This window comes from Erithacus rubecula (assembly GCF_903797595.1).
Source record: "Erithacus rubecula genome assembly, chromosome: 3".
NCBI lineage: Eukaryota > Metazoa > Chordata > Aves > Passeriformes > Muscicapidae > Erithacus > Erithacus rubecula.
Genome location: NC_136689.1, coordinates 136,865,518 through 136,893,256, shown reverse-complemented (window position 1 = coordinate 136,893,256; position 27,739 = coordinate 136,865,518). Strand labels below are relative to the sequence as shown.

Here is a 27,739-nt window from a genome sequence, read left to right as displayed (position 1 = left end):
AAGGAGCCTTGAGGTCTATCACAACAACAAAGACAAGTATTGGGAGTGTTCAAGTGGAACAAATGGTGAAGAGGAAAAACATATGAAAGAATAGTTTTACACATTCTCAAGAAAATCCAGAATAAAGGAAGGTTTAAACACAGGAGGAGGTTATTTGGTTTCTTTCACCATCTAGGTCTGTATTTTTCATATTGACATCAGATTCATTGCAATTATACAGCTAAAATTAATCCCCAGCCTGCATTACCTTTCATAAACAATTTTTATCTCATTTCTTTCAAGTTCCTAGTCAAAAACATCTTTAGCCAAAGCACACAGATAAGACATCACATGCACAAGTGTCTTCAAACACCCAGCATCCAAAACTACAGGTTTAGGTGTGGCTGGAGGAGATGCAGCATACACAGTGCTCTTGTTCTTCCTCTTCTCCTCAGAAGTTAAATTTGTGGCATGGGGAAGACTTTGTGGCATGAGGATTTCCACTGGTGAAACTGCATCTCTGCAGAACTCCACGTGTACTGGGAAAAGACACTTAATGACACCTGGTGGGCTTGAGCACTAGGGTGACAGAGGGACATTATTCTGTGCCCAAGAATAAAACTGCTGCATGAGAAGGATGCTGCACATGGTTTGACCTACACCACAGTTTATTTGTAAACATTTGTTACATGTGTCAATAATTTAATTGAACACAGACTTTGTACAATTCAATGTGTAATATAAACAATGTCACACTAGAAGAGCACAACTGTATTCAGTTACAGTTGTACTTAAAACTTTCAAAATACAAACCATTTGAAACACTGAACAAGAAAGTAAGGGAAACTTTGAGAACAATGAAGGAAAAAAGTGCAATAAATCATGATCAAAAAAAACCTGAAAACAAACATAACACAATTCTTAGCTGGCTCCTGAATATCTTTAGGTATATCCATCTAGCTTCAGTACTACTTGTGCCAGAGCACAAAGCCAAGCTGTCTTCTGCAAGCTAAAAATCTTGCTGAAACAGAAACTTAACACAGCTTTACAATGTGTAATGCATGTGATTTTCCCCACGGTCAATAAAACTACCTGAAGAAAAAAAATTGATTTAATTTGTCTTTATTTGCAACACCATATAAAATAGATTCTTTTGGTATGAAGAACTTTGAGACCTGTTGGGTTTTTACATCGTATTTAAAACAAAAGTCACATAGTTTGAAGCCTCTTGACCATCCCAAGCACTGGTGCTGTAGCAGAGTTTCAGTAATTTCAATAGACTTCTTTGGTTGCAATTTATTCAGTAAACTTCAGATATGCAGATTTGAGTATTTGAGCTCCTAAACTAGTGCCAAAGCCCCTAAATTAGAGTGGTTTGAGTTCTAAAAAACTGCAACACGTGGAATTTTTACTTTTAACTGTAAGATTTATGGGTATTAACCAACTCTGTAGGGCAGGCTACTTTTATTGAGAAACTTTAGACAACCTAATAACAAAGGATAATATCCTTCACTTAGCAACACTGAAGAATATGCAGTGAGAACAGTAAGTTTTCATCTATTTTCAAACTTTCATACAACTTGCACTATCATCACTTTACATACTAGTACAGATAGTGCATGGCAAAATTTAATGCAATACAGCAAACTAGCTCACCTACTGCAGCTCACAGGTGCACTTAAAGTAACATCTATAGCCCTGAAAGTGTAAGCCATCACTACTGCTTAACTCCTCTGCAGTGCCAGGTATTGGCTTCATCTCCATGTAATAATTCTCCCAGTAAAGGTTTTCTCAGCCATTTCTAGCAGATTGACATCCAATTCCTCTTCAATTTATTTTGAAGGAAATAAGGCAACTTAAAAACCACTATGGAGAGTATACATGTCCAGTACAAAAAGTCACAGTAGTGTAAATGATCAACTTTATATGGGTAATGTAACTGTGATATATGCAGTATGCTAAGTTCAGCTGTTGCTAGCAAAATTCCAGAACCAAATTGATGTAAGAAAGCAGCACTGAGCAAACTGAAGTATGACAGACTTCCAGTTTCTTAGAGCACAAGTCCTATGCTTACACTTCAGGAATGTATACATAAAGCCAGTGAAAAAGAATGAGATCTTCGCAGTTGTAAATTAAGTCACTGCATTATCCTATACATTTGTACATTTGTACTTTTGAAGCTTTTGACATGTTTTTTCAATGCAGAACAGGATACAAACCTAAATGTTGTCATTTTTCTCCTTGCTGCTGTTCAACACCATCTGTGCCACAGATCCTTGACCCACTGTGTATTGCAGATAGTAATGACAGGGTGATTAAGTCTCATTTTCAGTTATGACTATTTAAAACAAGGCAGTTCTAGTAAAGAAGGGAGTTAGCAGAGCAATCTTAAACTACACTGCTCATCCTTCTCGTGTGCTAAACAGAACAGACTTCTTTAAGCTGGCAAAAAGTTGTTAATACCTAATATAAGCAAAGTAAAGTCATGCTACATAAAGTTATCCCCTACAAATAGAGCCAGAACACAATTTGAGATGAAAAAGCTTACTGTTAATTTTTTTCATGATCAACAGTTAATAGTTCAAGGAACACAGATTCACTGAAATATCTGTCTTCACATCCTCTGCTGTTATCTTCCTTTGCTAACAACTGATGTGAAAAATCAAGAGCTCTGTTCTTTCAAACATTAATCAACTGGAAGAACTAGTTATCTACCTTGAACTCAATTTATGACGACAGGATTTTGCCCACAGGAATCATCACCAGCTTCAAATTACAGCAGAAGATTCCCAGCGGGATCAAATCTCAGACACTCCTGGTTTCATACCAAGAGCAGGATGAATCCATTATGATTCAGAACTCTGTGAACAGACATAACCACCTCAGATCTTCCACAATTCCATACCTCTACCAAATACTGACAGAGATGGAAGTGCACCACCCATCTTCAAAGTGGCCTTAGATTTTCAGCAGGACATTGAGTCTGCACTAACCCAGCCTCCTCCTTCCATTGTACTGATTTGTCAAGGCCCCACTTAAGCTGAACTCAGAATTCAACAATCTTTAATGCCCCATATCATCATGATACTTTTATTTAATCAGTTGGTATCACTGAGCTTTCAGAGGAAGAGCCAAATCTCTCACCTTTATACAGAAAGTAATACAGTACAAAACTAAACAGAATTTATGTCTGAGTAACGAACATAGAAAACTACTATTGCAATTTTGTGGTGACAGCATAGAAATTTAACAATCATCAGAAAGCCTAGAAAGGGCATGTTCAGTTATAAAAGAAAGATTGTCTCAAGATAAAAATAGTGCTGACAGCTAAAAAGCTCTCTGTTGCAGCAAGATACGCAGTAATGAGTAACAAGTTCTAGACAGTTTAAGTACTTCCCCAATACTGCAACACAACACATTTTTGTAACACTACTCTTACACGGGTTATGCTGCAGCAGCAGTACACTTCTTAGTGGTTGGCACTAGGAATTAACTGTAATAGAAGGCATTTAGTGATCAATGCAAGAACCTCTATTTGACCTGCTCCCTAGGTGTGGTTGAAAAAAACTGAGGAAGGGGCCCATCCATTCCATTCAGATAATACACCTTCCTTGAACATGAGATTCTTGGCAGGAAGAGGAACACCCATGTCTGCAGAAATTGGCTGCAGAAGTGAACTTGAAGAACCAGCATCATGGAGCTGATCCAGGGTTGAAATACCTTCCTAGAAGCAAAATTAAGAAAATCATGTCTTAAAAACAAAGAATATGACAGGCTGATCTAATATGCAAATACACTTTTAGTTTCTGAAGTGTGTTACTATAATCCAAAGAATATCAAATAATTATGGAAGTAAAAACAAAATAAGCAAAATTAAATAAGCATACAGATGCCTCAGCTGTATCTTTGTATATATGATTTGGCTCCCAAGAAACCTTCAGGGAAGCTGGAGACTTAAAACTTAAGAGACCTAGAAAAAATGAATGGAAATCTCTAAAATCTTCAGGACATCTATCAGACTGCTATGTATCCTTACCATGCTAAGATGGATACATGTATTTGGAGGTAATTACCTGACCACATGCTGAGAGGCATTATTTGCCAGAAGTTTGGTTTTCTCATCCTATAACTCACATCTGCACCTTTTTTTTCCCTTTCTATGGACATCATCTAGAAAAGTGTATTTCAGAGATAACATCTAACACATTAGGACAGGAGTCACTTGAGACTGACAGTTGATTTCAGGGCTTTGAACCTACTGGGAATCTCCAATGTGCTTATCAGGAGACAGTTTTAGGATGACACCATCTATAATACAACCAGATTAAGTTACCTACAAATTCACTACCTTACTGAAAACATAGAGTTGAGAGAAAAGTATCACAAGCCAGAGCAGATAAGCAACATTCCATGTTACACATGGACATGGCTTGCTTCCATGCAGAGTCAGATCAGGCTGCAGATCAGGCACTCCTCTTTACTTACTGCACAAGATCCCTATTTCTTATCTACACTCCTAAAAAACTCATACTCACTGAGTATGAAGTTTTACATATTTATACTCATTGAATACTAATGTCTAAAGGACCTTAGGACAAATAGAAAATTAATTGGCATGAAATCCATGTTAATTTTATTTACTCAGAGGAAACATTGACTTGAGAGACAGAAAAATTTAGCATCTCCCTGGCTTGCAGTAAGTCTCTCCAACATATCCAAGCAGCCACCACATAACCAGCAGAGCAGGCTGTGTTACAACAGGAAGAGTCAAGGATAACTCTGCTGAGCAAGTGCCATAAAAAACAAAATGATTATGCACCAGAAGCAACCACAGAGTTGAGACAAGTATTAAACGAGGTTAGAAAAGGGATAGAGAAGTATTTGCTTTGTCCTTCAAGTAGCACTTGAGTGCTTAATACAGTTACCATGTAAAGAAAAGACAAATAAAACAAACCATGTATGTTTTCATACACCCAAGAAAGGCAAGTAAGAGGGCATGGCAGAAAGGGATCACAGACCATACAGAACAATTAACACCTGGATTACTGCTCCTTACCTGGAATGAGTGAACAAAATTAAGGACCTGAAGAGACAGCTTTCTACTGGAATGTAGGAGTTTTTGAAGGCTGTAAAAAACAAAAGAAAATAAGCTATAGTCAAGGTACACGATTTTTACCAATAATATCCCCATAATAACTTGCTCATAAATAACTCCAATAGTATCTAATATCATGTGACAAAAGCTTTCACACATAAAGCTTGATAATACTGTCATCACTGAGGAGGTGCTTGACTCATCTGATCTTGAGTCTAGTCAGGTAAAAGTTATTTTCCACACCATTTACAGTGAATAAAATGAAACTATTGCAATTGAAAAATATTATTTTATGTAAAATAAGTAATATATTAGACTCATTCTAATCTAGGACAGTCTGGTAACATGACTTTTAAGAAGTTTATTAGTGACACATTATTAAAAGCAGGTCAACTACTATAATAAGAGTCTTAAGCCTTCTTTTCAAGCAGCCTTACTTTTGATTTCCAGAACTGTGCCTTAGGGGAAAAATAAGCCACAAAAAATAATCCACAAAAAGCCCCACCACACCCCCCCCCCCACAAAACAAAAGAAATGAACACCAAAATCCTATTGTTGAAAGAATAATCTTTCATAAAGCAAAGCTGCAGTAAAAAGCATTAGATAACTGGATCATAAGCCATGACTAAACTTACCAAGGATGATACCAACAGTAAAGAACATTTCTGTAAGAGCTAAATGCATTTTATATCAAAGCATTACCCCACTCCAGAACAGTTAAGAGGAAGAAAAAAAAAAACCAAAAACCTGTGCTAGGCTAGGAAAGGAAAATGAGTAGGAAGACTGCCAAATTTACTTTTTTCCAGCTCTGCTCATAGACAGTTTACAACAAAGAATTAATTTCTGCTTTACATAAACCATAAAAAAAAAGCCTAATCTTAATCTTACCACAACTGAGGACTAGTTGCATGCATCTATGAGTCAAAAAATATCTCCCTTACACATGAGAATTAGCTACTCTATAAACATAGCTCAGTTCTGGTGTATAGTCATTGAGTTGTAGGTATCTCTTTTTGCAGAAGCTCCAGACATAACATCTGTTAAACCTCCAACCAATAAATTACAGCTCACCTTTCTTTTCTACATAATCCATGAGTGGCAATTTTCCTGCAGACTTTCTGATTCAATTCAGAACTGAAAAGTGGAATACCAAAGCATAATTCCAGGGGAACCCATTCCAGTTCAGTTGTGGGTCCTAGAGAAGGAAAAACAAGAGAACCAAAGTGTAAGAAAAAGAAAGCAAGAAAGCTCATTCTGAGAACAAAATTTTAGATTTGGATCCACTAGACAGTTCATGCTTTTTAAAGACAGGTCATTTAATGAACTGCTCAAATATTAAGGGAATCTGAAGAGGAATTTTGCATTGGACTTGTCCCAGAGAATAAACAAACAATGAATTCAGATCCTTAAAAACAAGGTAATCTTTAGTACAAACCACTTGTCATGTTTTTACCTTCAAGGCTTTGCTTGACTGCAGAATCCATTGAGGGTTCTTCTATTACCATCTCAAATGATTCTGTGCTCCCATTTACATCAGATCCTGATGCTAGTTCAGTCTCTCCTAAAGGCAAAGAAATTCTTACATAAACATGCACATGAATAGAAGTTTAGTTCACTTTGCCCAAGGAGTATAAAGCTATAAAACTGGCAGAAGGGATAGGGAGCAACATAGGACCTAACTCATTTTGTGTCTGAAGAGTTATTTAGGGATCCTCAATACTTATGAAAGCTTACACTCTGGCATATAAAAATGATTAACATTAAAAATCTATTTTTAATATTTAAAAGAGTATTTTTTTCCTTTTATTGACTGTTCTAGTTCAGTCATTTACCAATCTGTATTTGGTATTTCTGAGCCAGTCTCAAAACACAATTAGGAAGTAAGCCTACTGCCAATAGATTTACACTCAAAATGGGTTCCTATCTGTGTTGGATAGTATTTTGTAGTTACAAATCAAAGAATTCAATCCTTTGCTCACCTTTGCTTAAGTCATTGTATGTAAAATTGAGGGGACACAGATAAAAAAGACAATTATTGGTAACCAACCTCTTCCATCAGAAGCATCACTCAGCTTTCTGTTAGCATGTTGACTTGAAGGGTTCAACATTGTGACATAGCCACAAAAATGCTGCAAGTCCACTTTGTTTCTCAGTATTTTTAAAGCTGTATGAATGCCCATGTTCACACGGGAGAAGTCTAAGGAGGAAACAAAACATATTCCAATGTACTTTAAAGGAGACCTCCCCCATCATCATGTGGTTCTCTCTAGGCTAGGTTAAGTTTTCTATTAGGAATTTTCCTCTTGTAATGCTCCATCTTAGTGATCACATTGTTAGATACGGGATAACACCAAGCATGAAGTGATATTTTATAGTATAGTAATAGAGCCAAGGAGAAAGAAAAAAACAAACAAAAGACAATCTCTCTCTCCTGCATAGATACATTCAGACAGCAGAAATGGCAAGGTTCAGCTCTTTCAGTGCCAGTCTTTTATGGCAGTTGCAATGCAAGATACATGCTTCACATATCTGAAATTCTGAAGAATTAGAATACAGCCTTAGAGCTTAACAAGAAATTTCAACACAGAGTTGTTCATATCAGAACTTGAGAGATTCTAACTTCAAGGTTTCTTCTAACTTGATACTGGATGAAAAGCCAGACATTATCAAAGAGAGCAAATATAATAGTAATTAATTTTGAACCTAGTAAAGACTAAAACAGGAAGACAGTTTTATTTCTACTTGGCCTAGACTTTTCTAAGCAGTAATCTTACTTGACAGCTCTCACTTGGTGAGGTTATAGCCTCAACTATGCAAAGCTTCTGTCCTACTCGTCAAAGAGTATTGAGAACTTGTAAATTCCTGCATTTCAAAATCAGTTGAGTTAGGCAGACTTTGAAGGAATAGATTCTGCTAACAAAGCTTTTCCTGAGGAAAAAACCTCCATAGTAGGTTTCTGGTGCTAATAATCAAGGCAAGTTTGTTCAGTTTTGGTCTCACCTGTCTTACAGTTAAGAAATGCTCAACATATTACATGGAAGAATTATATATGTAGTTAATAAATATGATAGTTAGTATGCAAGAATGCACAAAGGATAATTTGAAGGTATTCATGGAAGTTACTTCTTTACATCTGTGTTAGGAGATGAGAGAGGGCAGAAAACACATTCTAATTAGGTCAGGGAAGATAGAAAGGGAAAGGTGATATCTCTAAGCTCAGAATAGACTTGCCAACCATTTGAAACTTTCCATTTTCTCATACAACTCATAAAAACAACAGAATTTGTTTTAAAAGGATTATTGCAACCTTATTGCATAAGGTGATGTAGAGCAGCTGTGTAATGTAATGTAGAAATTACACTGAAGATGATCCATTACCTCCCTGTTGCTCAGCTTCATCAAAAGGGAAAGGTATGTGCATTGTTTCTCCCATTCCATGCATGCCATGACCCTGAACATCAAGAAATTAAATTAGGAACAGAAAAAATACTCATCAGCTTAGCTCAGTCCTACTTGTGCTCCCTTTTAAGGAGTACCAGCCAAGCTGATTAAACAAGCAAATGGAGGTATTTATGCATTAGACATCTTGCTTAGCTGAAATAATTAAAGTACCCCACCTTTCCCCTTAAAATGCATGTGGTAAACATGGTGAGGTAATATTTCATTGAACAGGAGCAATTTTTCTGTCCAATTACTGGCTAGAAAAGTATTTTCTAAAGGCTGAGAACTTCAGGAGCAAAAGGGACTTCCCACCCCTGCATATAGAATATTTTTCAGCAGTCACAGGCTACTTACATGCTGGCCTTTGAGAACGTGTAATTTTATGTTTGTTACAACATTAAACATCTATTTATTTAAATGATTAATTTTGAGAGTTCAGCTGAACCAAAGAAACCGATGAGGAAACAATTTTAATTCTTCCAAATAGAAAAACCCAAGCTATTCTGCCATTTGTGATAAACAGCATGTTTTGTTCATACTTTACTGTAAGAGCTAAATACCAAGCAGTCTGAAAAGCTGTATTTCTTAAGTTACACCTCATAATACCAGTTACCTTGTGTCACTGCTGTCTAAAAAAGGATCAGGTAGACCCTTCACTTTCATCCCAGTTTCCTATCTCCCCTACTTTAGCTACCAAAACTCATTATGCTTGCCCACAATGCAGTAACACATACATAATGTGAATTCAGTTCAAAACCTGTGTCTTAACCTGAATCACAGCAGCACTGCCTACAGAAGTTATTTTTCAGCTCTTGGCAAAAGTGTAGCTCTTCTACATTGTTAATATGCCCTGCCACAGAACAGCTTAACTCAAAAAATTATGCAGGTTTTCATCATTTATAGAGAACACTCTACCTGAATTAGAACAGCAGAATGAGTTAAAGCATCATTCAACATCGTGAGCACATTTGAAGTAGGAACTACTCCTGGGTCATGACCCCAAGATGTTATTAGCAATCGATCATAACCCTGGAAGAGAGAAATTAACAGTGTGTGTAGTAATAATGAATTATCTAAGCACATAAATTGAAATATTAGAGTTAGGCATTAGCATATCATTACAACTAGGAAGTTATCATAGCTAACTACAGCTCTATGGTGCTATACTTGGAACCAAGAATCACTCATGTTTGTATTCTTGGTAAATACAGAAGTTTGCCAACCTCTAAGTTTAGATGCTGTTTTGGACAGGAAGTACCTATAAAAGTATGTGGCTATTGCAGCAGTCTTCTAGCAAACAGGAGATCAATATAATCCCACATAAATTTAAAAGCAAAATATAAGCTGGATAAACTATCAGCAAAGAACAAAGAAAAATCAATCCCCAAAACATCTATCAAGGCCAAGGTGGGGAACAGGAAGACAAAACCACTAAATAATTTTCTACATTCTGTTTTCAAGATTGAATTCCACTGCATCTCTATAAGATTTCTTGGAGTATCTTGACAGTTCCCTAAGAAAATATCATCACAAAACAGCAGCAGGAAAGAAGCACTCATATTCCCATAGAGGAAAAAAAATCCAGACTGGCAGATGATTTAGCTCAAGAAAATCTGTCCTGTCAGCATTCTGAAATTCATGCAGTATTCTGAAGTTTTCCAAGGCTACCACACTGAATACATCTTTACTAAAAAAAGTGCACAATCTGTAAATCTACAGTGGTTTAAACTAAAGACAAACTAGGGTTTGAATCAAGGCCATCACCAATGGCATTACAAAATGCCTTCTGCTCTAGAAGACTTGATTCACTTAATCCTATGTGATCTTACAGGAAATCTTAGAAACACAGGCATCCACAAAATTTTTGAAATCATAAAGGGAAGGGACACATGAAAGGTTTGAGGAATGGAATCTACAAATTCTAGTGCTAGAGAAGATGGCTGGTATAGGTACACTAAAGAATGCACTCTCTCTGAATGCCTCCAAACCTTTCTAATATATTTAGTTCCTCATGTATCTACAGAATGAAAAAAAATGAGACTAAAACTTTAGATGCCTCTCTGCAATTATAAAATTGAACAATACTATTTCACAAATTCCATTGTGAGCAGTGAGACCCAAACACTGCTAAATGTCCACAGCACTTAAAATCAAAGTCAACAGATGCAAAGATTTTTTGGTTCAGACAAGTTTGTGATAGAAGTTGTCATGGCCACTTCCACCTACATTTGTCTAGTATACAGAATACTCAGTAGTGCTCCTTTGTGGTACACTTGTCTTTATTAGTATCCCAGAAACAGAAAGGGAGAAGGCACTATCTGAAATCTTTCAGGTAAAAGTTGATATCCTGTGCTGTTTTGTGGGACTCCTTACCAAAGCACTGTATGGATACTAAAACATTAGGTGGATTCCAGGCTGGAAAGAATTGAAAAAATCAAGTCATCAGTGCAGAGCCAACAATTCAAGTCACAACCTCTGTGTACAGAGAATCACATGCAGCCAGGGAGTTCCAGACCAGAATATACAGGAGAGTGGAAAGGTCTTAAAGGAAGTATTACATAACATGCTGCTACTTCCTGGTTCCAGACACTGCTACAAGTCGGGCTACGAGGACAGGAAAACCTTTTTTCCAACCTAACGTAATCTTTATTAAATTATTCTCTCATTAAAATTGCAGGGAGGATTACAGCAAATAACTCCAAAGTCTCCAGCACAGATTTGGAAAAACTGGAAGTGATCATACTAGTCATCCTGTAAACCAGGCAGAATTATATGTGGAAGTGATATTTCTTGCACAGTGCTAAAAAAAAAAGCACAATACACTAGGTCTCCACCTTTTCACACAGCTCTTCTACATTTTTCTAACACTCTCTGTGGATAGGCTAACAAAGCAGCCTTAAGAATGCAGTACCACATTTTACACTAAACTTGAAAGGGGTGGCATTAAATACACTGGAGTCACATTCTGACAAAGGGCAAGATACAAGTAACATTCCTTTTCCAGAACTTTGAAAGAAAATAAATCAAGATGCTACATAAAACTTGTTTCTAGAAAAGGAACACCATCTATAGTGAATTGTACCTCTGACTTCAACTGTTATCTCTAAATGGCATACAGCATATCTTTGGAACACTTGGAGAAGCAAAGGAAATAAATCCATGCAGAGACTACCTGAAAAACATCTGGGAGTTTTCGAAGACGTGTTCCCTTAGAGAGCAATAGGGAGGGTGGTCCTTGTCCAGTTATATGGTATATATACAGTTTGAACCAAACTGAACTGACTTCTGGTATTGCAGGCCCAATATGCTGAAGAGAGATTATTCAAGAGATTAGAAATAACTTCAGATTACAACCATCATTCGTATAGATTTAATTTAAGAAGCAATAGTTTCAAAGAAATATAAATTAAAATTTTGAGCACTGAAGTACAAATGTACTTCTCCACTATATTCTAGGTACTTAGTCCAAAGAAAGATGACATTAATGTAGTTTCTATGAATCTAAACTCGAGAACAAAATATCTGTCAGTGACTCTAACTTGAACAGAAAAACTGTTAATAAGTTAAACAAAGTTAATGTACTAAATATTCACATTTTTCCTCAGCTTAACATTTATTATTAGATTAAATATAGTGATATTCTACATGCTAATAACTTTGTGACTTTAAAGGGACATCTGATAAATTTTTTCACCTGGGGTGTACAGCTGCTAATAGGTCGAATTTCATTGGTGAGTGGTGCCATAGAAACCAGCAGAGTGTAATTTTTGTTGAGAACTCTGCTGCAGGTAGCTGGATCCAAACCCAGCAGACTCTCACATCGTAACAGGTCCAAGGGGAAGCCTATGCTCAAAATACAAGATTCTTAAATTATCACTTAAAATGGAACATACAAACACAAACTACAATATCAGATTTTCCATTCTCTGCTAAGCTATGAATACAGTATTTTCTCCAGTGAAGATTTAAACAATTGAGTTGAATTTTAATATGTACAAAATTTTATCAATTCTAGGCATACAGAGCTGTCTTACACTGACCCAGTTCCTCACCAACTAACTGAATACAGGAAATAAACACAGAGATGCTGAGAAAGATAACTAAGAGAAAAACATAAAAACTTATCCCCATTAGAAGAACGCATTCTTTTTCATGGCTTGAAAAATGTTTCTTTAAAAGAGCAGCTGGCAGCTGACTCTTCTATATGGCTTTCAGAAGCATGTGATTTGAAACAATCTCTTTCTCAAGCTCAGCTTTTCTTGCCTTCATTACACTATAATCTGTTGCTCTGGATCTTAAGTGCAAGCCTTGGCAACCAAATCTGTCATTCAACAAGCAAATCCAGTAACACAGGCTCAAAGGATGATGAAAAATATTTCTAAATATTTTCAAACAAGTAGGATACTGACTGCTACAAGAGCAGCAAGGGCAGAAAGCTGAGTCCATGGCAGATAAGTAAACCAAGTTAGAAGGATTTCCAGAAGGGCTCACAGTACCATTATTTGGTTGATCAGGCTGTACAGCTTGAGCCCCCAGATCTTTATTGTGCCGCAAAAACAGTATCGTGTTTCTCAGCGTAAGGGCGTGATCGAAGTATCGCTGTGCTTCCCCTTCCCCTGTGCTCTGAACCTAAACAAGAGACAAAACAAATGCACACAAGGGGCAGCTTCTTTACATAAGGATCAATCACACCAAAGCAAAGATGAACAAATTAGCATTCTAAAGATTTGTAATTGAGTCATAACCCTGCAGATTGTATACAAAGGGGATCTACAGCAACTATAAAATGAAAAGCAGGTCCTGGCCATGCTAGTGGAATGGTCAAAAAGTACACAAAGACAGTATCTATAAATCAGAACAATGACTCATTCTTTAGGTAAAAGGTTAGAAGTGTCCAGTCATCCTGACCAGCATGAAATGATGCAGCAATTAACAGCACTTCTATATGATTCTACAGTTGTCATTTTAGAATTGTATTCAGAAGGTGGAGTTGGCCACTTTAACACTTAAAGCACTGAAAAACATTTTGTCAAATATGTAACAATTTACCTTTTCTAGCTCCACCAAGAAGCTGTCAAGACTCTCATCTGACAATTTCCCAACTTCAAACATAGTGACTGCATGACTTTTCAAGTTCTGGAACAACAAAACAAAACTGTCTTCTTTTAGAACAGAATGGGCAACTAGAAGTTGTATAAGCAAAACTACTACTTAACAAATAATACAGAAGATTTTTCTTAGTATTTATTTTTTAAATAAAGCTGTATTATATTGATGTCAAAGTAATTTAAAGCTCTATGTATTTATTCTTGGCATAATACATCAAACAATTTGGACATACTGGTGAGAGATTCCCCATCATTAAAAAGGCAGTGAGAGTAGAATCAAACAGGAAAGCAATGCGCTTCGTGTGTCCACTGGACAAGTTCAGGCTGCTCACACTGGCTGTTTCAGCTAACAGAAAACAAAAAGAAAGCAGATGATCACATTTGTTTTATTCAAAAATATTATCATCAAGCTTAATCAAATCTAATAATAAAGAACAAAAAAAAAGGAAAAATTTAGTTATCACCACACCAAGTAAAATTCCCTTATTACTACTAAACTACTGATTAACTTAATTCAGAAGTTGGTATCATTGTGTCAAATTTATATCCACAATACAGATCAGTCTCATCTTCAGAAAGAAGTTATTTAATTAAAGTCTCTTAAACCAAGAAGCAGACACCACCTCCCCCACTTTTGTCCATATGACAAAAGGATCTACATAATCTGTGTTTCACTTGTTTCTAGACCTCTTAACAGCCTACGCCAATCTATAAATATAAAAATAATTAATCCTAATGTATTAAAATTTACTGTTAGTGCTAACCTGGATCATCTTGACTGTTGGTATCTGTATCTGTGGCTGATGACCCAGCTTCCTGTATAGGACTTCTGTTTTCCCCACTGTCCCATGAAAGCAGCATCTTTTGAGGATCCAAAGTACTCCTATTAATGTGAATTAAAATCCACATCTATCGGTCACTGTAGCACCAGAGAAGTATCTCTGCCTTCCAGAGCTAGCAGTCCATGCACAGGCATATCCAACACATGCCTTTCAACATGTCCAAGCCCTAAATCAGTCAAGTTTAATATTCCTCAGGGTCCTGCTTTAGCTTCAGTGGAAAGGCTTATTGGGGGGCTGAAAATACCAGACTGTGAAAAGATCTTAAAAATCAAACCACCATCATTGAAGAATCCAATGGAAAAAATCTAATCCACTTTTTCTCACAGTCTGAAAAACCATTAAAGAAAATAGTCATAGCACTAATTTTAAAAGGCTTAGCAGACATTGAACTAAAAGCACCTAACAATTCCTAATTAATGTAACTTGGCTTTCAACTTGGAGAACTCTGTTGACTGGTACTAACAGCACTTTCCTGGGAAGTGATACAGATGCACACTTACATGAGAGTGTCACTGACAACTGCAATGGGTCCTGACAGCAAACAAGCAAACTTTATACACACATTCACTGTCAGCAGTGCCAAGGGCCATAGCTTCTCTAATAGCACACTAACAGCTGTTATTTCTGGCCCAGGAGTCTAAAACAAGTGCACATTTATCCACTGGAAAAGTGAGCAATTAGGTACCTAAAGGCCAAAAAGCCAATACTAAGTAACAGCACCAAATGGGAGTACTCTGAATTTATAGACTGAATTACCATTCCTCATCCTCAGATTAACATGAGGATCACGTATTCTTGCCACTATACACATTACAAAGCCAAGTAAGACTTGTTACTGCAGAAGTCAAAAAAAAGCAACAAATAGCTTTAAAACCAGATGTTGCAAGTTCTCCCTTCAATGAGAAAACTAAGCCTAAGAAAGAGTAAAGACACTTACTTCAGTCTATTTACTGAAGGAACATTCTTCCATGACGGATGAAGATTATCCAGGTTTATTACTTGGCCTTTTTTATGAGCAAAGCCTAACCGACAGTACATGGACACAGCATTCTGCAGAACACACACACACAGAGTAAGGAACTGCTGTATGAAACCAAGGCTGCAAGACAGTGAACTTTCTGTATCCAGTTAAACAAATGCATTATACACACATACCTTTACTAAAGATAAGTCAATCTCTAACACATTCGCCAGCTTAAAAATGAAAAAAGACAAGAAGATGAGTCAGCAATACAGTATTAACAGGGTAGGTAATCACTGTTTGTGGGATGTGGCATCTTTTTATTTGTCTTATTTCTAAACCCAGCCTGTACTGGTAGAAGCAATTTTGTCTGCATCAAAGATGATGAAAAATGAGCATGAAACCTCATAACTGTCCCACTTGAAAGCATGCAGAAGAAATAAAAGTCTATCTTCCACTTTGTAATTTCCAGGCTAACCATGCACGTATCATTTAAAGTTCGTCATGTTTGTCAGAAGACATGCAAAGAGGAAAATAAGTCCTGGATATATTTAACAAGTATTTTTCAGATATTTATTCAGCAAGTTTTGAGAAGACCTTATGAAAACATATTTCTCATACTCAAACTATGGTTATGCAAAAGCTACATTCCTATTTTAAGCCAACACCCTGTGCGCTTTCGCTGCCAAAGAAAAAATTACTTGAACTTTTTTCACATTAGCAAAACAGACTTTGTTCCAGTTCTAACTTATAAAAAAGCCTACTTTAGTCAACTCTGTATAAATTCATTCCAGTTAATGTAATTATTTCACTGAACTGAAGGTACTGCTTCAAGACAGAAGCACTCTAAAAACTACAGGTTGCATCTTAAGCCTGACAGTATGTCTAAGCAAAATCACTGTATATCAATAGTATCTCTAAGTATTTTATCAGTGTGCTTTGGGCCACTTTCACATATTCCTGACACAGGTTAAGTTTTACTTACCTCTGCCACATTAGTATGTTCATCTATTGAAACAAATATCTTGTACAGTAGTGTTTCAAAGTAATCACCTTGTACTCTGTTCATCACAAAACCTTCGAGTGGTGGCACTGAAATTAAGAATTACTTTTAAAATTACAATCTGGTAACTTAGTTTATTGAAACTGTACTAAAACAGAAAAATTAGTTTACACTTCAGTTTTCATTGTACCTGCAATTCTGATGATTTCCAGGCAAAGAATAAAGAAGGCACAAAGAATAAAAACCTGAAGACAGCATATGAGGTTTTTAAAATTCCCCCACTCCTTAAGAAAGTAATGCTTGTCAACATGTTTTCTTACAGAAACTAAAGCCATGCTACCTTCCATCATAACCTTGCACTTTCCAGCTCATCAACAACAGCTAATTTCCAGTGTCTCGCCCATAAAATTTTATAATGTGGATGGAGATTAAATCATGACTTATTGGAGAAGGACATGAAAAAACCCACACCACCCACATATTCCAGAACTGACACTTCCAGAGCAATTATCTAAGCAGTAAGCCTCTTGCATTTAGAGGACTTTCACTTAAGTGATCTCTATACAGCAATGCCAGGTACTTTTATATGACCAAGTTCCAAACAACTTACACCTTTGCAGATTATAGTGAATTCAGAAACTCCTGAGACCTTTCACAACATAACAAGCTGCACAAAGGCCAGCCCACATGCTGTGCTAGTTTATGCTCCTACACAGCCTCCACGCACAGTCTGTGACTAATTGAGGTGACAATACCCATGAAGAATAGAACTGGTACCTAATAAAACCTTACATCTGTCTGAAAAGAAGTCAAAAACCTATTTATGTTTGGTAAGGTAACCACAATTCTCTATGCTATTCTTCTTTTTCATTACAAACTTGTAGGAGGAAACTTATTAATTAATGCCATGACTCCCATAAAAGAATCTCATCTTACTTAAATATGTATTCAATATAACCTAAGAATTCAAGCTGAAATAAATCCTATATACAATAAAAAAGATGCTTTAATAGGATAGAAAACATCAAGTCAGTAAAGAGTTCCACAGCTCAAACGTTTTGTTTGGGCATGCACCTGTACACAGACAAGAAGCTTCCAAGACAGAGAATTACAGGACAATTGAAAGGAAACTGAGAAAACATAGGTATAAAAACATGAATTACTTACTTACCTGCAATACAGCTGTCATCGGATATTGGTACATCAAGGTAAATAAATCCTTTGTTATACAAACCTTTTTAAGTAAAAGGAAAACATTTTAGAAAAAAAGAAAAAAAAAAAATTCAAAAGACAGAAAATATAAAGCAGACTTCCTCACCAGCAAATTCAGATTTTACATAATTTTTCCTAACAGCATCCCCAGTAGAGTATTTCTTTGCAATTCACAGATCAATAAACCACCCTTAATACCAACCAGGTGCACCCTAGAGTTCCTCACCTGTAGCCTGATGTAGCACACTTGGAACTCTACAAGTACTTCCAAGACAGCACAGCAAAATGATCACAGATTAAAGCAGCTCCATTTAAGAAACACAAGCTAATCTCTGCCCAAATGTTAACGTAGTTTTCACCATAATCCCTGTACTTTGTCAGCTGAGGATGCTGGGCTACATCTGGCTACTCAGACCAGAAGTCACACCTGGTAGCAAGGATACAAACTAAAATACATCAGTTCTGGCTGCCCTTACACCTCCTTGCCACACACTGTGTTGTTTACACAACTGCAAAAGGAAATTCTGGTGCATTTCAGCACAAAGAATCAGCAAAGCTGCAGCAGATATAGACAGACAATGCATACAAGGACAACAATATGGTAAACATTTAAAATGCACTTTCCCACCTTGAAACTGATTTAAACACTAAGCATCTCAACTGACTTCTGCAGAGAAGCCAGTAAAAAGTTCTTAAGAAAGGGGAAAAAAATTACAGCATGGTTATCTTTAGAGCCTAAGTGTAACAACTATCATAGAATGACAGAATTTGCTGAGTTGGAAAGGACTCATCACGATCATGGAGCCAAACTCCTGGCCCTGCACAGCATACCCCAAGAATCACACCATGTGCCTGAAAACATTATTTAAATGCAGCTTGAACATTAGCTATACTTAAATAGCAAATGCATAAAGCTGAACTGCACAGCAAAAATAAGCCAAGTTTATTGTCTGTGGTTTCTTTGGTGCTACCCAGGATCAGTGCATCTACACTGTATTCATTACAGCAGTGGTGAGGTTACCAAAAGCCCTCACCTCAGGTGAAGAGCTACTGAACACCTGAAGTGGAACTGTCAGGATGTTTTGTACACATAGAGCTCAACTACAGTGTGTGCTTGTACAACTATAGTGTATCTAGTTAAATTACCATCCTCAATCAGATCTTAAATAAAATGCCTGCATTAACCCATCATATCACTTGGATTCACGCTGATTCATTGTTCAGCTCCAGCAGTAACATACTCAGCTTCACAAAATGTTGTGTATCAACAAACCAGCTTTAATGGGTAAGGATGACATTACAAGTCATCAATATGCTAAGTGTGGTTTACACTGTCTCTCCTCCAGATTCAGCTCCTATGATTGATATATCCCTATCTATACACCTGAAATGTACTGGTGGCATCATAGTTTGGACTTAGCAGTCCTCTTTACCCAGAAAATATGATCCTTCTCACAGTCCCATTACATTAATTGTATATACATTCTTTTTCCATACATTAGATCCTTATAAACCTACTCAATCTGAGCTGTAACACTCTCCAAAAACACCAGCCATTTATAAAAAAAAAATTTTAAAATGGTTTTAGAATTCAGATTTTATTAAGCCTTACACTGTTTCAGATCCCCTCAAGAGTATGAATTTCACCTACCTGACTTTTGTAACTGTTTTACCCTGCCCAGTAACAGGCAAAGAAAATCTGCCTCAATTTCTCATTAAAACTGTATTGTGCAGGTTTGAGTGCTTGTAGTGAGCCAAGCCCCTACAGACAAGAATTTTCAAGGAGGATTTTATCAGTGAATTTTTACTCCCTAATATGATTTGTCTATACTTGTTACAGTGAAATGGGAAGCCAGTAACAGCTGCAGATTTCTGTGAAAACAAGACAGCCCCATTTTATGACATTAAAATAGCAGAAAAATCTAAAATACTCTCAATTGAAAAGCAAGGAGTGCACCTTAATTACTCAGGATTACCAATTCTAACCGTTTTAATTTTAGTTTCTCTTGTTTTCATCTACATTCTCTTCTCCCACAATCTTTACTGACAGCTTCTAATGAAAGAATTTGTTGACTCAAACAATAAAAGAGCAATAACAGAGATGCTAATTGTTCACCATTAAACCATTTACAAGATCTAAACTGCAGTCTGTACAAGCTTTTGAATATTTCCCTCCAACTCTCCTTTATGCCTCAGATGTTTACATCACCTTTATTCCTAGCTTCCAGACACTACTAGAACTTACTAAGCAAGATCTAAAATCAGAAATGTTCATTAAAACTTACTGTGAACTACATTGAAGTCTAATGAACCAGCAAGTTGAGGACCTGAATCAATTATCTTATCAATAGCAGACTTCTCTGATGTAGTACAAATCTAGGTTAAAAAACAATTTGTATTAGTTTCTTGTAGAAATGAGTCTATGAAACTTAATACCACTCAAAAAACTCCTAAGCACTTAAGCCTCAAATCAGTCATAAGTAATATAAGAGTACAGGGAGTAACCCACATTCCTAGTCAAAATATTTGGTTCCTGTTAAAAGTCTCTGAATTTTTTAGCTTGTCCCCACACAAAATTATGCATGCTCTAGGAAAGGAAATTAATTGCACAAGAATTTGGCATGTGAAGTCTACAGTATAACAGATCTGCTCTTTAAAACTTCCAAACTGGGTATTCAGCCACACAATTGGAATCATTTTAGAAAGAGGCCAAATACAATATCAAAGTAATTGGCTACAAATTAACTACCCTGGGCTGCTGAATGTCCATATGTAAGTAGCTGAAGATATTTCAAAAAAGAGATTCCATCACTGCTTTAAATATGTTCTAATCTAAACAAAAAACTTCTAGAGAAGACAATAAATTCACATCAAATGACTGTAAAAATACCACTTGTGAGAAATGAAAGCAGAATGAGGATGAAACAGTAAGTCATCTCACAAGCTTTTTACCTGCAAACAATGAAAAACTAAGCAGACACAAAGAATAGAAGCAAAGAAAATATGTATCAAACTGCCATTCTGATACTAATTACAGTGAAGTTGAATACTCAGGGCTTAAATATGAAATTTCAAAAAACAAAAAAAAAATACTTTATTGCTTGTTCCCTACAAATCATATATGATTATGCACTTTAAGTTATCACAGACTGGTTGATGCAAACCTCTACACTGTACCTAGTGAAGAAAAAACAAAGGGGAGAGAGGGCAGAATATGCCAAAGAAAACATCACAATTGGCATTAGTTCCAATCTCTAACATACTCATAGGAGAGTTGTTGCAAATTTGAAACATAATCTGTGTGTATTTCATATGAAAGAAAGCCCTTGCTTTCAGGGACTACCAGTATTATCCAGATTTAGAGATGCAGTCCATACTACACTACCTTGATGTCATCCTCAGTGATGTAGCCAGCCTGCACGACCCACCACGCTTCTATAGTGATCTCCACAGGCTTCACAGGTAACAGATCATGGGCAGTTTTCCTTCTGAAAAATTTCTGCAGTGGTACAGTCCATTTGAGATAGTAATAAAGAGCCCTTCACATGCACAGACATTCATTTATCTCTATAAAATCTGATCTGTATAAACATCCATTTTTAAGTACAATATATTTACAGACACACATGCTATTAGCCTTGTCATTTAGCAAAAGTTTCTCTCCTCTCTCATATCACATGTAAATAGAAAGGGAAAAAAATTCCATCTGATATTGTTAAATCTTCCCATAAACTCATCCATATTTAGGTGCTGCTAATTAAAATCCACACTATTCCATTGTATTAGGATCAAGTCCAAATTTAAACTATTTGTGACATTTTCTAATTTGAAAAGGTAAGAGAGGACAAGTATCGAAATATGGTATTTTAAAGAAGTTCACTGATTTCAAAAAAACACATTTTAGGAACATATTCTATTTACTTTAAGGAACAAAGTAGAACATTCTCAATAAGCAGTGATAAAAAAATACAGTGGATGCCAATCCATTAAAGAAAAACCAGAGGACACTATTTATAGAGTTAAATAGCTTCTCTTTCACTGCAGTTGTTACTTCTTGGTTCACTATCAGCTGCATATTTTGGTAAGTTCAACCTTTCAGTTACAGGACTTTAACCTTTCAGTTAAAGGACTATGAAGCTACTGCAAGAGCAATTCTGAGTTCCCTGAAGAAAGGAAAGAAGTGTTGCAAACTAAAGGCTCTATTTCTATCAACCATCACAGTGCTTTCCATGAGTGCTGTTCATATCCAAGGATGTCTGTGCACTCATTAGCATTGTCTTAGAGAAAAACTTACATGCTGCAAGAATTTACACCTAGAGGGATCACTGTTCCAGAATCAACTGTGATCTCAATGGCACACATAGAAACATGGAATAATTCTTTCAGAACCAGTATAATTGTTCCCTGCTTATAGTGCCCAGGAGACATTAGTTATCTGGTATCATAAAGCACAGCTCCAAAAATATAAGATTAACAAAAATTAAAAAGTAATAATTAATACATTTTCCATTACTATACTTTAATTCTAAGCCAAAAACCTCTTCATTAACTTGAGGAAACATATTATAATTAACAACATATACAAAATAAACATAATTAATACTACATCACACTCAATTAGCCACACTATTAAACTAACCAGGGTCAGAAAATTATTCAATTTAATTAATGGAATTCCATTCCATGAAATAATATGGGGGAAAGGGATAGAGGGGTAAAGGAAAGGGAAAATTAAAGACAAACTTACTTTTGAAGACCTACATTGGTTCATTAGATCAATATACTGATTTCTTCCTATGCCAAGAAGTCTTAGACCTGAAAAATAAGTAAGGTTTTATCTGTCTTAGAAGGGTTTAAAATTAAGACATACTAAACATTCTTCAAATAATCAGACCTTTTTCTTAAGTAACATTTTTATTTATCTTGTCCAAAATAAAAGGACAGTTATAGGAACCAAATTAATTCCATAGTCCATTTCCATTCTTCCACTGTGCACAGGTTAAGGGGGGAAAAAAAAAGAATCCCCTATCACTCAAGTCACAGGATAGCAGGTAATAATCCAACTCCTCTCCTCCTATACTCCCAACAACTCAACAGGTTAATAGTGATCGTTTTTCTTTCCCTTAAAAAAGTCCATGCCATGCACTGAATTACAACTCTAAGAATTAGAAACAAAAGGTCACTTAATCTTCTAAGGAATGTGATTAAGATATAGTTGAGTTAAACTGAATCAAAATTTAATTCCATAATCTCTAACCTTCAACCATTAAGGAACCACAAACAGATTTAAAATTATTCCTTAAACCATATTCTGTCTCCACTTTAACTCAAACTTTCTAGTTCAACACTAGTATTTATGAAAAAATGTAACTAAGGACATTTAAGTAAATTACAGTGTGGTCACTAATCTGCAGCTAAGACAACAGAATTGTTGGGGGCAACAGAAATCAAACAAAAACAGGAAAAGCTTTTCTTTCATCAAACTCCTCAGTAACATTAGATTTCCAAAAAGCAAAATGGTGCTGAGGAAAATTCTTCCTCATCTGTTTCCCTGCTGCTTCCCCTAACATTACACAGTTAACCAGCAGTTAACTGAGAATATCCTTGTAAAACCAAAACCAATGTTTTCAATGGCTGCAGGCTACTCCTCACCTGACTACACACTATACTTAAAAAGAACTTCATGAATGCATACCAAAGGCAAGGAATTACCTGTTAATTATAGATAACGTTTCAGTGGCAGGTTAATTACCTCTCTGTGCTATCAATTTACATTTTGCTCTATGAGACTTCTCAGTAGGTTATTGATCTTACTCTGCTCTTCTCCGCCAGGTTCAAGGTTTTTGCTTTCCTAAGCTTCCCATCCCATACCCAGGTGTAATAGATAAAACATCTGGCACATCCAGAGTGTCATAAAATACCAGATCCTCTTGCATCTCTTTTCTGATACATCATCCCTCAATCTGCATTGATGCCAGTTCACAGGAGTGTCAGCAGCCTCTCAGTGTCCTGCTAAAGTCTTCTGCCCAACAAAAAGCAGACTAGGAATGGACTAGCAGCTCAGTTGGCTGATGTACATCAATGGGAAGTGCAAGCAAACAGGAATGCACAACATGCAAGGAGGAGGCAAAGTTTTGTACCATGCCTCAAATCAGCCCAATTCCAGTCCTGCCTGTACAGACAGAACTCTGTATGAAGAGCACACACTCCTTAAAACCACTATTTAAATTTTTTTACACCTTCATTCACATGCTTATATTCAAGCAAGTAGATGCCTGTAAATCCACTCTCAGAAGCTCCTTATTTCTCTCACTGAAAGCAGTAAATCATCTAGGTAATACTTACAGTCAGCAGCAGTGAAGTTAGGTAAAGAATCATAGCTTTTTTCACTGTTCATTATATCCTTAAAAAGAAAATAAAACTTCTAAGTTGCAAGAAGAAAGTCATAGTTTCAGAGACAAAGGTCCAAAATTCTGCTTATCCTTCTTACTTTAAGAGTGAAATGAAATTTAAACAGATCTAATAAAGTCAGTTACCTTATTAAACTTGACAATTATTTGACTAATCATTACACAGTAAATTAAATACATAAAATGTGAGACTTCTGTTTAATGTAAGCTTTGCAAAGAAAAATGTTGGCTGAAAGGCCAATGCATAAAGTCTGTATTTCTCTTCACATAAATAAACCAGCACACAGAATTGTTAACTAATAATAAAATAAACAACTAATTCATTATGTCTGCAATCACTACATACAAAATAAAATAAGAGCACTTCAAATATCCAAAAAAATAAAAGAAGGTTGCCAGAGTGCTGACAGAAAACAGAACCATCCTTGTTCTCATAAAAACAGATCTGCTTCAGGCCTCTCAAAAAAATCCCAATATGGTTAAAATGAGAAATTTATTTTACAGGTTTTTTTAAATTAAGACTCATAAATCTCAAATATCAAAAGAGAAAGTCTGGTCTCAGAATAAGTCCCACACCAGCTCCACATGACAAAAGTCCAGATCATGAAAGGTTAATGGGGCATTAGGGAAAACACTGCAGGTAAAAGTAGTTCTGTACAAACCTTCCTTACTGTTTCTTTACCTATTGGTAGGCCTACACAAAACCAAAAAAACTACCTGACACTGGCTTGTATGCATCACTGGGCCATTACCAACATCTCCAGAGAGAGAAAAACACCCTCCCACCACAGTTCTGCACTCACCTCCATTATGCCTGTGTAATAGGAAAACGGTGTTACCCTCAGACCTTTTACCATGATGTCAGACAAATGATACGGGTACAACATGAGATGGTCTCGACTGTATTTTAACAGATCTTCATAATATCTCCGTTCATCTTTCTTGACATGCTTAACTACAAGGGGAGAAAAAGTTATAATGTTCTATGATGCTCAACTTTTTAAAAAAGTGTTACAAACAAAGGATTAAAAATAGCATAATGGCAACTGACAGAAAACTACAAGTCAAGTAGTGGAGCAAGGAATTCAGGATTTCTACACGTGATGCAAGTAGCCTCAGAGACTTCAAGGAGCAGATTTATCTAAAAGGTTACCAGGAAGTGGCCCATTGAGATAGAACTCATGCAGCCTGTAGAAAATTATCTTTTAATTACTGAAATTATTATCTGCTTTGGGAAGACAAACGGTTTCAGTTAATATAAACTAAATTGAAAGTCTGCAAGCAAGTCTCCTGTGAGTCAGGGTAACTGCCTGCATCTCACCTAGGGACAGGCTTAACTAGCCAAACCCTCTCTTAACATCTCTTAAATTTCTTGGAAAATAACACCAGAACTACAGTAGGAACTCAGTTCCACCAGACAACTCAGTAAACTTCAAGAGGGCTTTGCTAGAAAAGTTGCCAAATGGACTCAAAAGTCAGGATTTTTCATGCTTTTCTTATTTAAGAGCATTTATTTTCAAGGAAGGAAGAACTGGAACTTTGAACTGGACTTGTCCTTGTAGTTTTACAGTAAAGCAGAAGAAGGAGGCAGGAATCAGAAGTTACTTTGCTTCTTTACTCACCTAAGTTATTCCGGTACCGCAACTGATTGCGGATGCTGTAGAGTACGACCTGCCTTTCATATTCCCTCTGGGAGTTTCCAAGACCCTTGAAAACATAAAGGCCTTTTAACTGTCTTGTACAAACCCTCCACCTTTTAGTTAAACCACTGCCAAGTGTCTTATAAGGAAACATATGCAGGCAGTTGCTCATTTCAACATGACAGTACCTTTAGTCTCTCCCTGAGTTCAGAAATACGTTTAAATAGGCCTCTACACAGGATGCATATTTAAGCAATCATTTTTAGATTATTTTTTCCTAGTACCACTCTGATAAAAAGGGAGCATCTAATTTTCAAATCAAAGACATGATGCATCAAACATTTACCAAGCATTCAGTGGCAATTCAGCCTTGAGAAATTACCCAGAATTAGTGTAGCATAAACAAGCCATGGTGAATGATGTGAAGCTTTATTTGCTGCACCTAGGAAACGTTTAATACACATACACACACACACAAAAAAAAAAAAAAAACAAAAAAAAACAACCCACACCAACACGGGAAAAAGCTCCAGTTGCAGTTTTGCGGAAGTAAAAAAAAAACTGTCAAGTGATCCCAGGTCACAAGATTAAGGAACAAGCACAGCACATTACTTGACTACCATGAAAGAAGATAAAAAGAGAACTTTGGTTCATGCTTCAGATGCCTTATTTCAAGAACTGCCCCCTCCATATTCCCCATATTACTCTTCTACTCTGCAGCTGCAACAAGTGATGTCAGTTGTCTGGTTTTTCTATTCCCGTTCCTGGTTCCCTCACTGATGCTCATCCTACAAGATCCTTTGACAAAAAGATACTTGACTGCACATATGGGATAAACAAGAAAGTTGCACACAAACTGCAGAATCAGGTATTAGAAGAGCAACACCAGCTATCAGAGACAAGGTCTGGAATTGATTAAATACCCAAAGAGGGAGCCAAGTGATTGCTCAAGGACGAAAATATTGAGGACTATACTAACACTGAAGTAGACAAAACAATATTCCTGAAGTTACATTTAATGCAATAAATACTGGAATATTTTCTATCCTGAACCAGAAAGACAACAATATGGCACTCAGATGGACAGGGAAAGAAAAATCAGCATTTATTCTCCTCTTACTGCTCCTGGAATCTCAAAACTCAAGCAATTGCATTACTCGTGGCCTGCAGCGACTATTCATCCTCTCCACCCTTCCTCTGTGCAAGAGCAGGAATTGTTTAACAGCATCTGCCTTAAAGCAGTGTAAGACTTTGGAACAAGAACCTCCTCTCAACTCGACCTCCCCTTTGCTATCAGAGGCCCATTACATCCCGGCAGTCAAAATTTAATGAGGTTTTCTTTTCCACTGAGCCGCTTGCAGCAAACAATTCTCTGCCTGCTGAAACACGGGGCTGCACAGGGCTCGGAAGGCACCTGTCCGGCTCCCAGCACTCGGGACGGGCAGAAGGGATGGCTGGGCTGTTTTACACCTGCACAAGCTGAGGATCCCACATCCCCCTGTGGCCACTGGGACCGCAAGGCACCCGAGCCACCCCTCTGCTCTGGGGCCACACACACACGCGTACACCGCCCGCTTCTCACACACAGAGCACAGCGCTCGCTTATCCTTCTCCCCAGACACCAGGCACACGCACAGAGCCCCCTTTCCCCACACAGGGGCCGTGCACCCCTCATATGCCCTGTCCCCACAGAGAGCCCCACAGCCCGCGCGGCCCGCCCGCCTTGCCCGGGGGAGGGCAGGGCCGAATGCCCCGTGCGCCCTCGCCGCTTCCCGGGCCGGCAGCCCGGCAGCCCGGCAGCCCGCACCTGCCTGACGCTGGCGGGCAGCCGGGCCCAGGGGTAATTGTGGCGGATGTGGAACTCCACGTCGATGTTCATGGCGAGCAGGCCGGGCCGCGGGCCCCGCCGCCGGGAGGCGCTCCGGCCCGGGAAGGAGCGGCCCCAGCGCCGGGAAGGAGCCGCTGCGGCCGGGGCCGCCCTGCGCTGCCCTGCCCTGCCCGGCCCGGCCCGGCGCCTCCCGCCCGGCCGCTGCCCGCGCCGCCCCGGA

General features: G+C 37.3%; 1 protein-coding gene across 1 annotated transcript; it reads right to left on the bottom strand.

Annotated features, from left to right (window-relative positions):
- Positions 1–626: 626 nt before the first annotated feature.
- On the bottom strand, positions 627–27,739 carry FAM91A1 (family with sequence similarity 91 member A1). The gene is made up of 24 exons (XM_079299783.1): positions 27,499–27,739; positions 25,674–25,758; positions 24,855–25,006; positions 23,987–24,044; positions 22,389–22,456; positions 21,027–21,140; positions 19,927–20,017; positions 17,601–17,663; positions 16,412–16,518; positions 15,621–15,659; positions 15,403–15,515; positions 14,388–14,506; positions 13,857–13,969; positions 13,565–13,651; positions 13,012–13,144; positions 12,210–12,358; positions 11,688–11,822; positions 9,431–9,544; positions 8,453–8,525; positions 7,122–7,271; positions 6,528–6,635; positions 6,146–6,269; positions 5,036–5,105; positions 627–3,703 (listed from the first exon to the last, which is right to left on the bottom strand). Exons 1-24 carry the CDS (start codon positions 27,568–27,570, stop codon positions 3,527–3,529), a joined length of 2,514 nt encoding a protein of 837 aa, XP_079155909.1. The 5' UTR covers positions 27,571–27,739; the 3' UTR covers positions 627–3,526.

Excerpts from the sequence above, each read along its gene's own strand:
- FAM91A1 (XM_079299783.1), bottom strand. The coding sequence starts at position 27,570 with ATGAACATCGACGTGGAGTTCCACATCCGCCACAATTACCCCTGGGCC. Across the intron at positions 21,141-22,388 it reads ACCAATGTAGGTCTTCAAAA|AAATTTTTCAGAAGGAAAAC; the intron begins GTAAGTTTGTCT and ends GTACCACTGCAG. Across the intron at positions 3,704-5,035 it reads ATTTTGTTCACTCATTCCAG|GAAGGTATTTCAACCCTGGA; the intron begins GTAAGGAGCAGT and ends TTTTGCTTCTAG.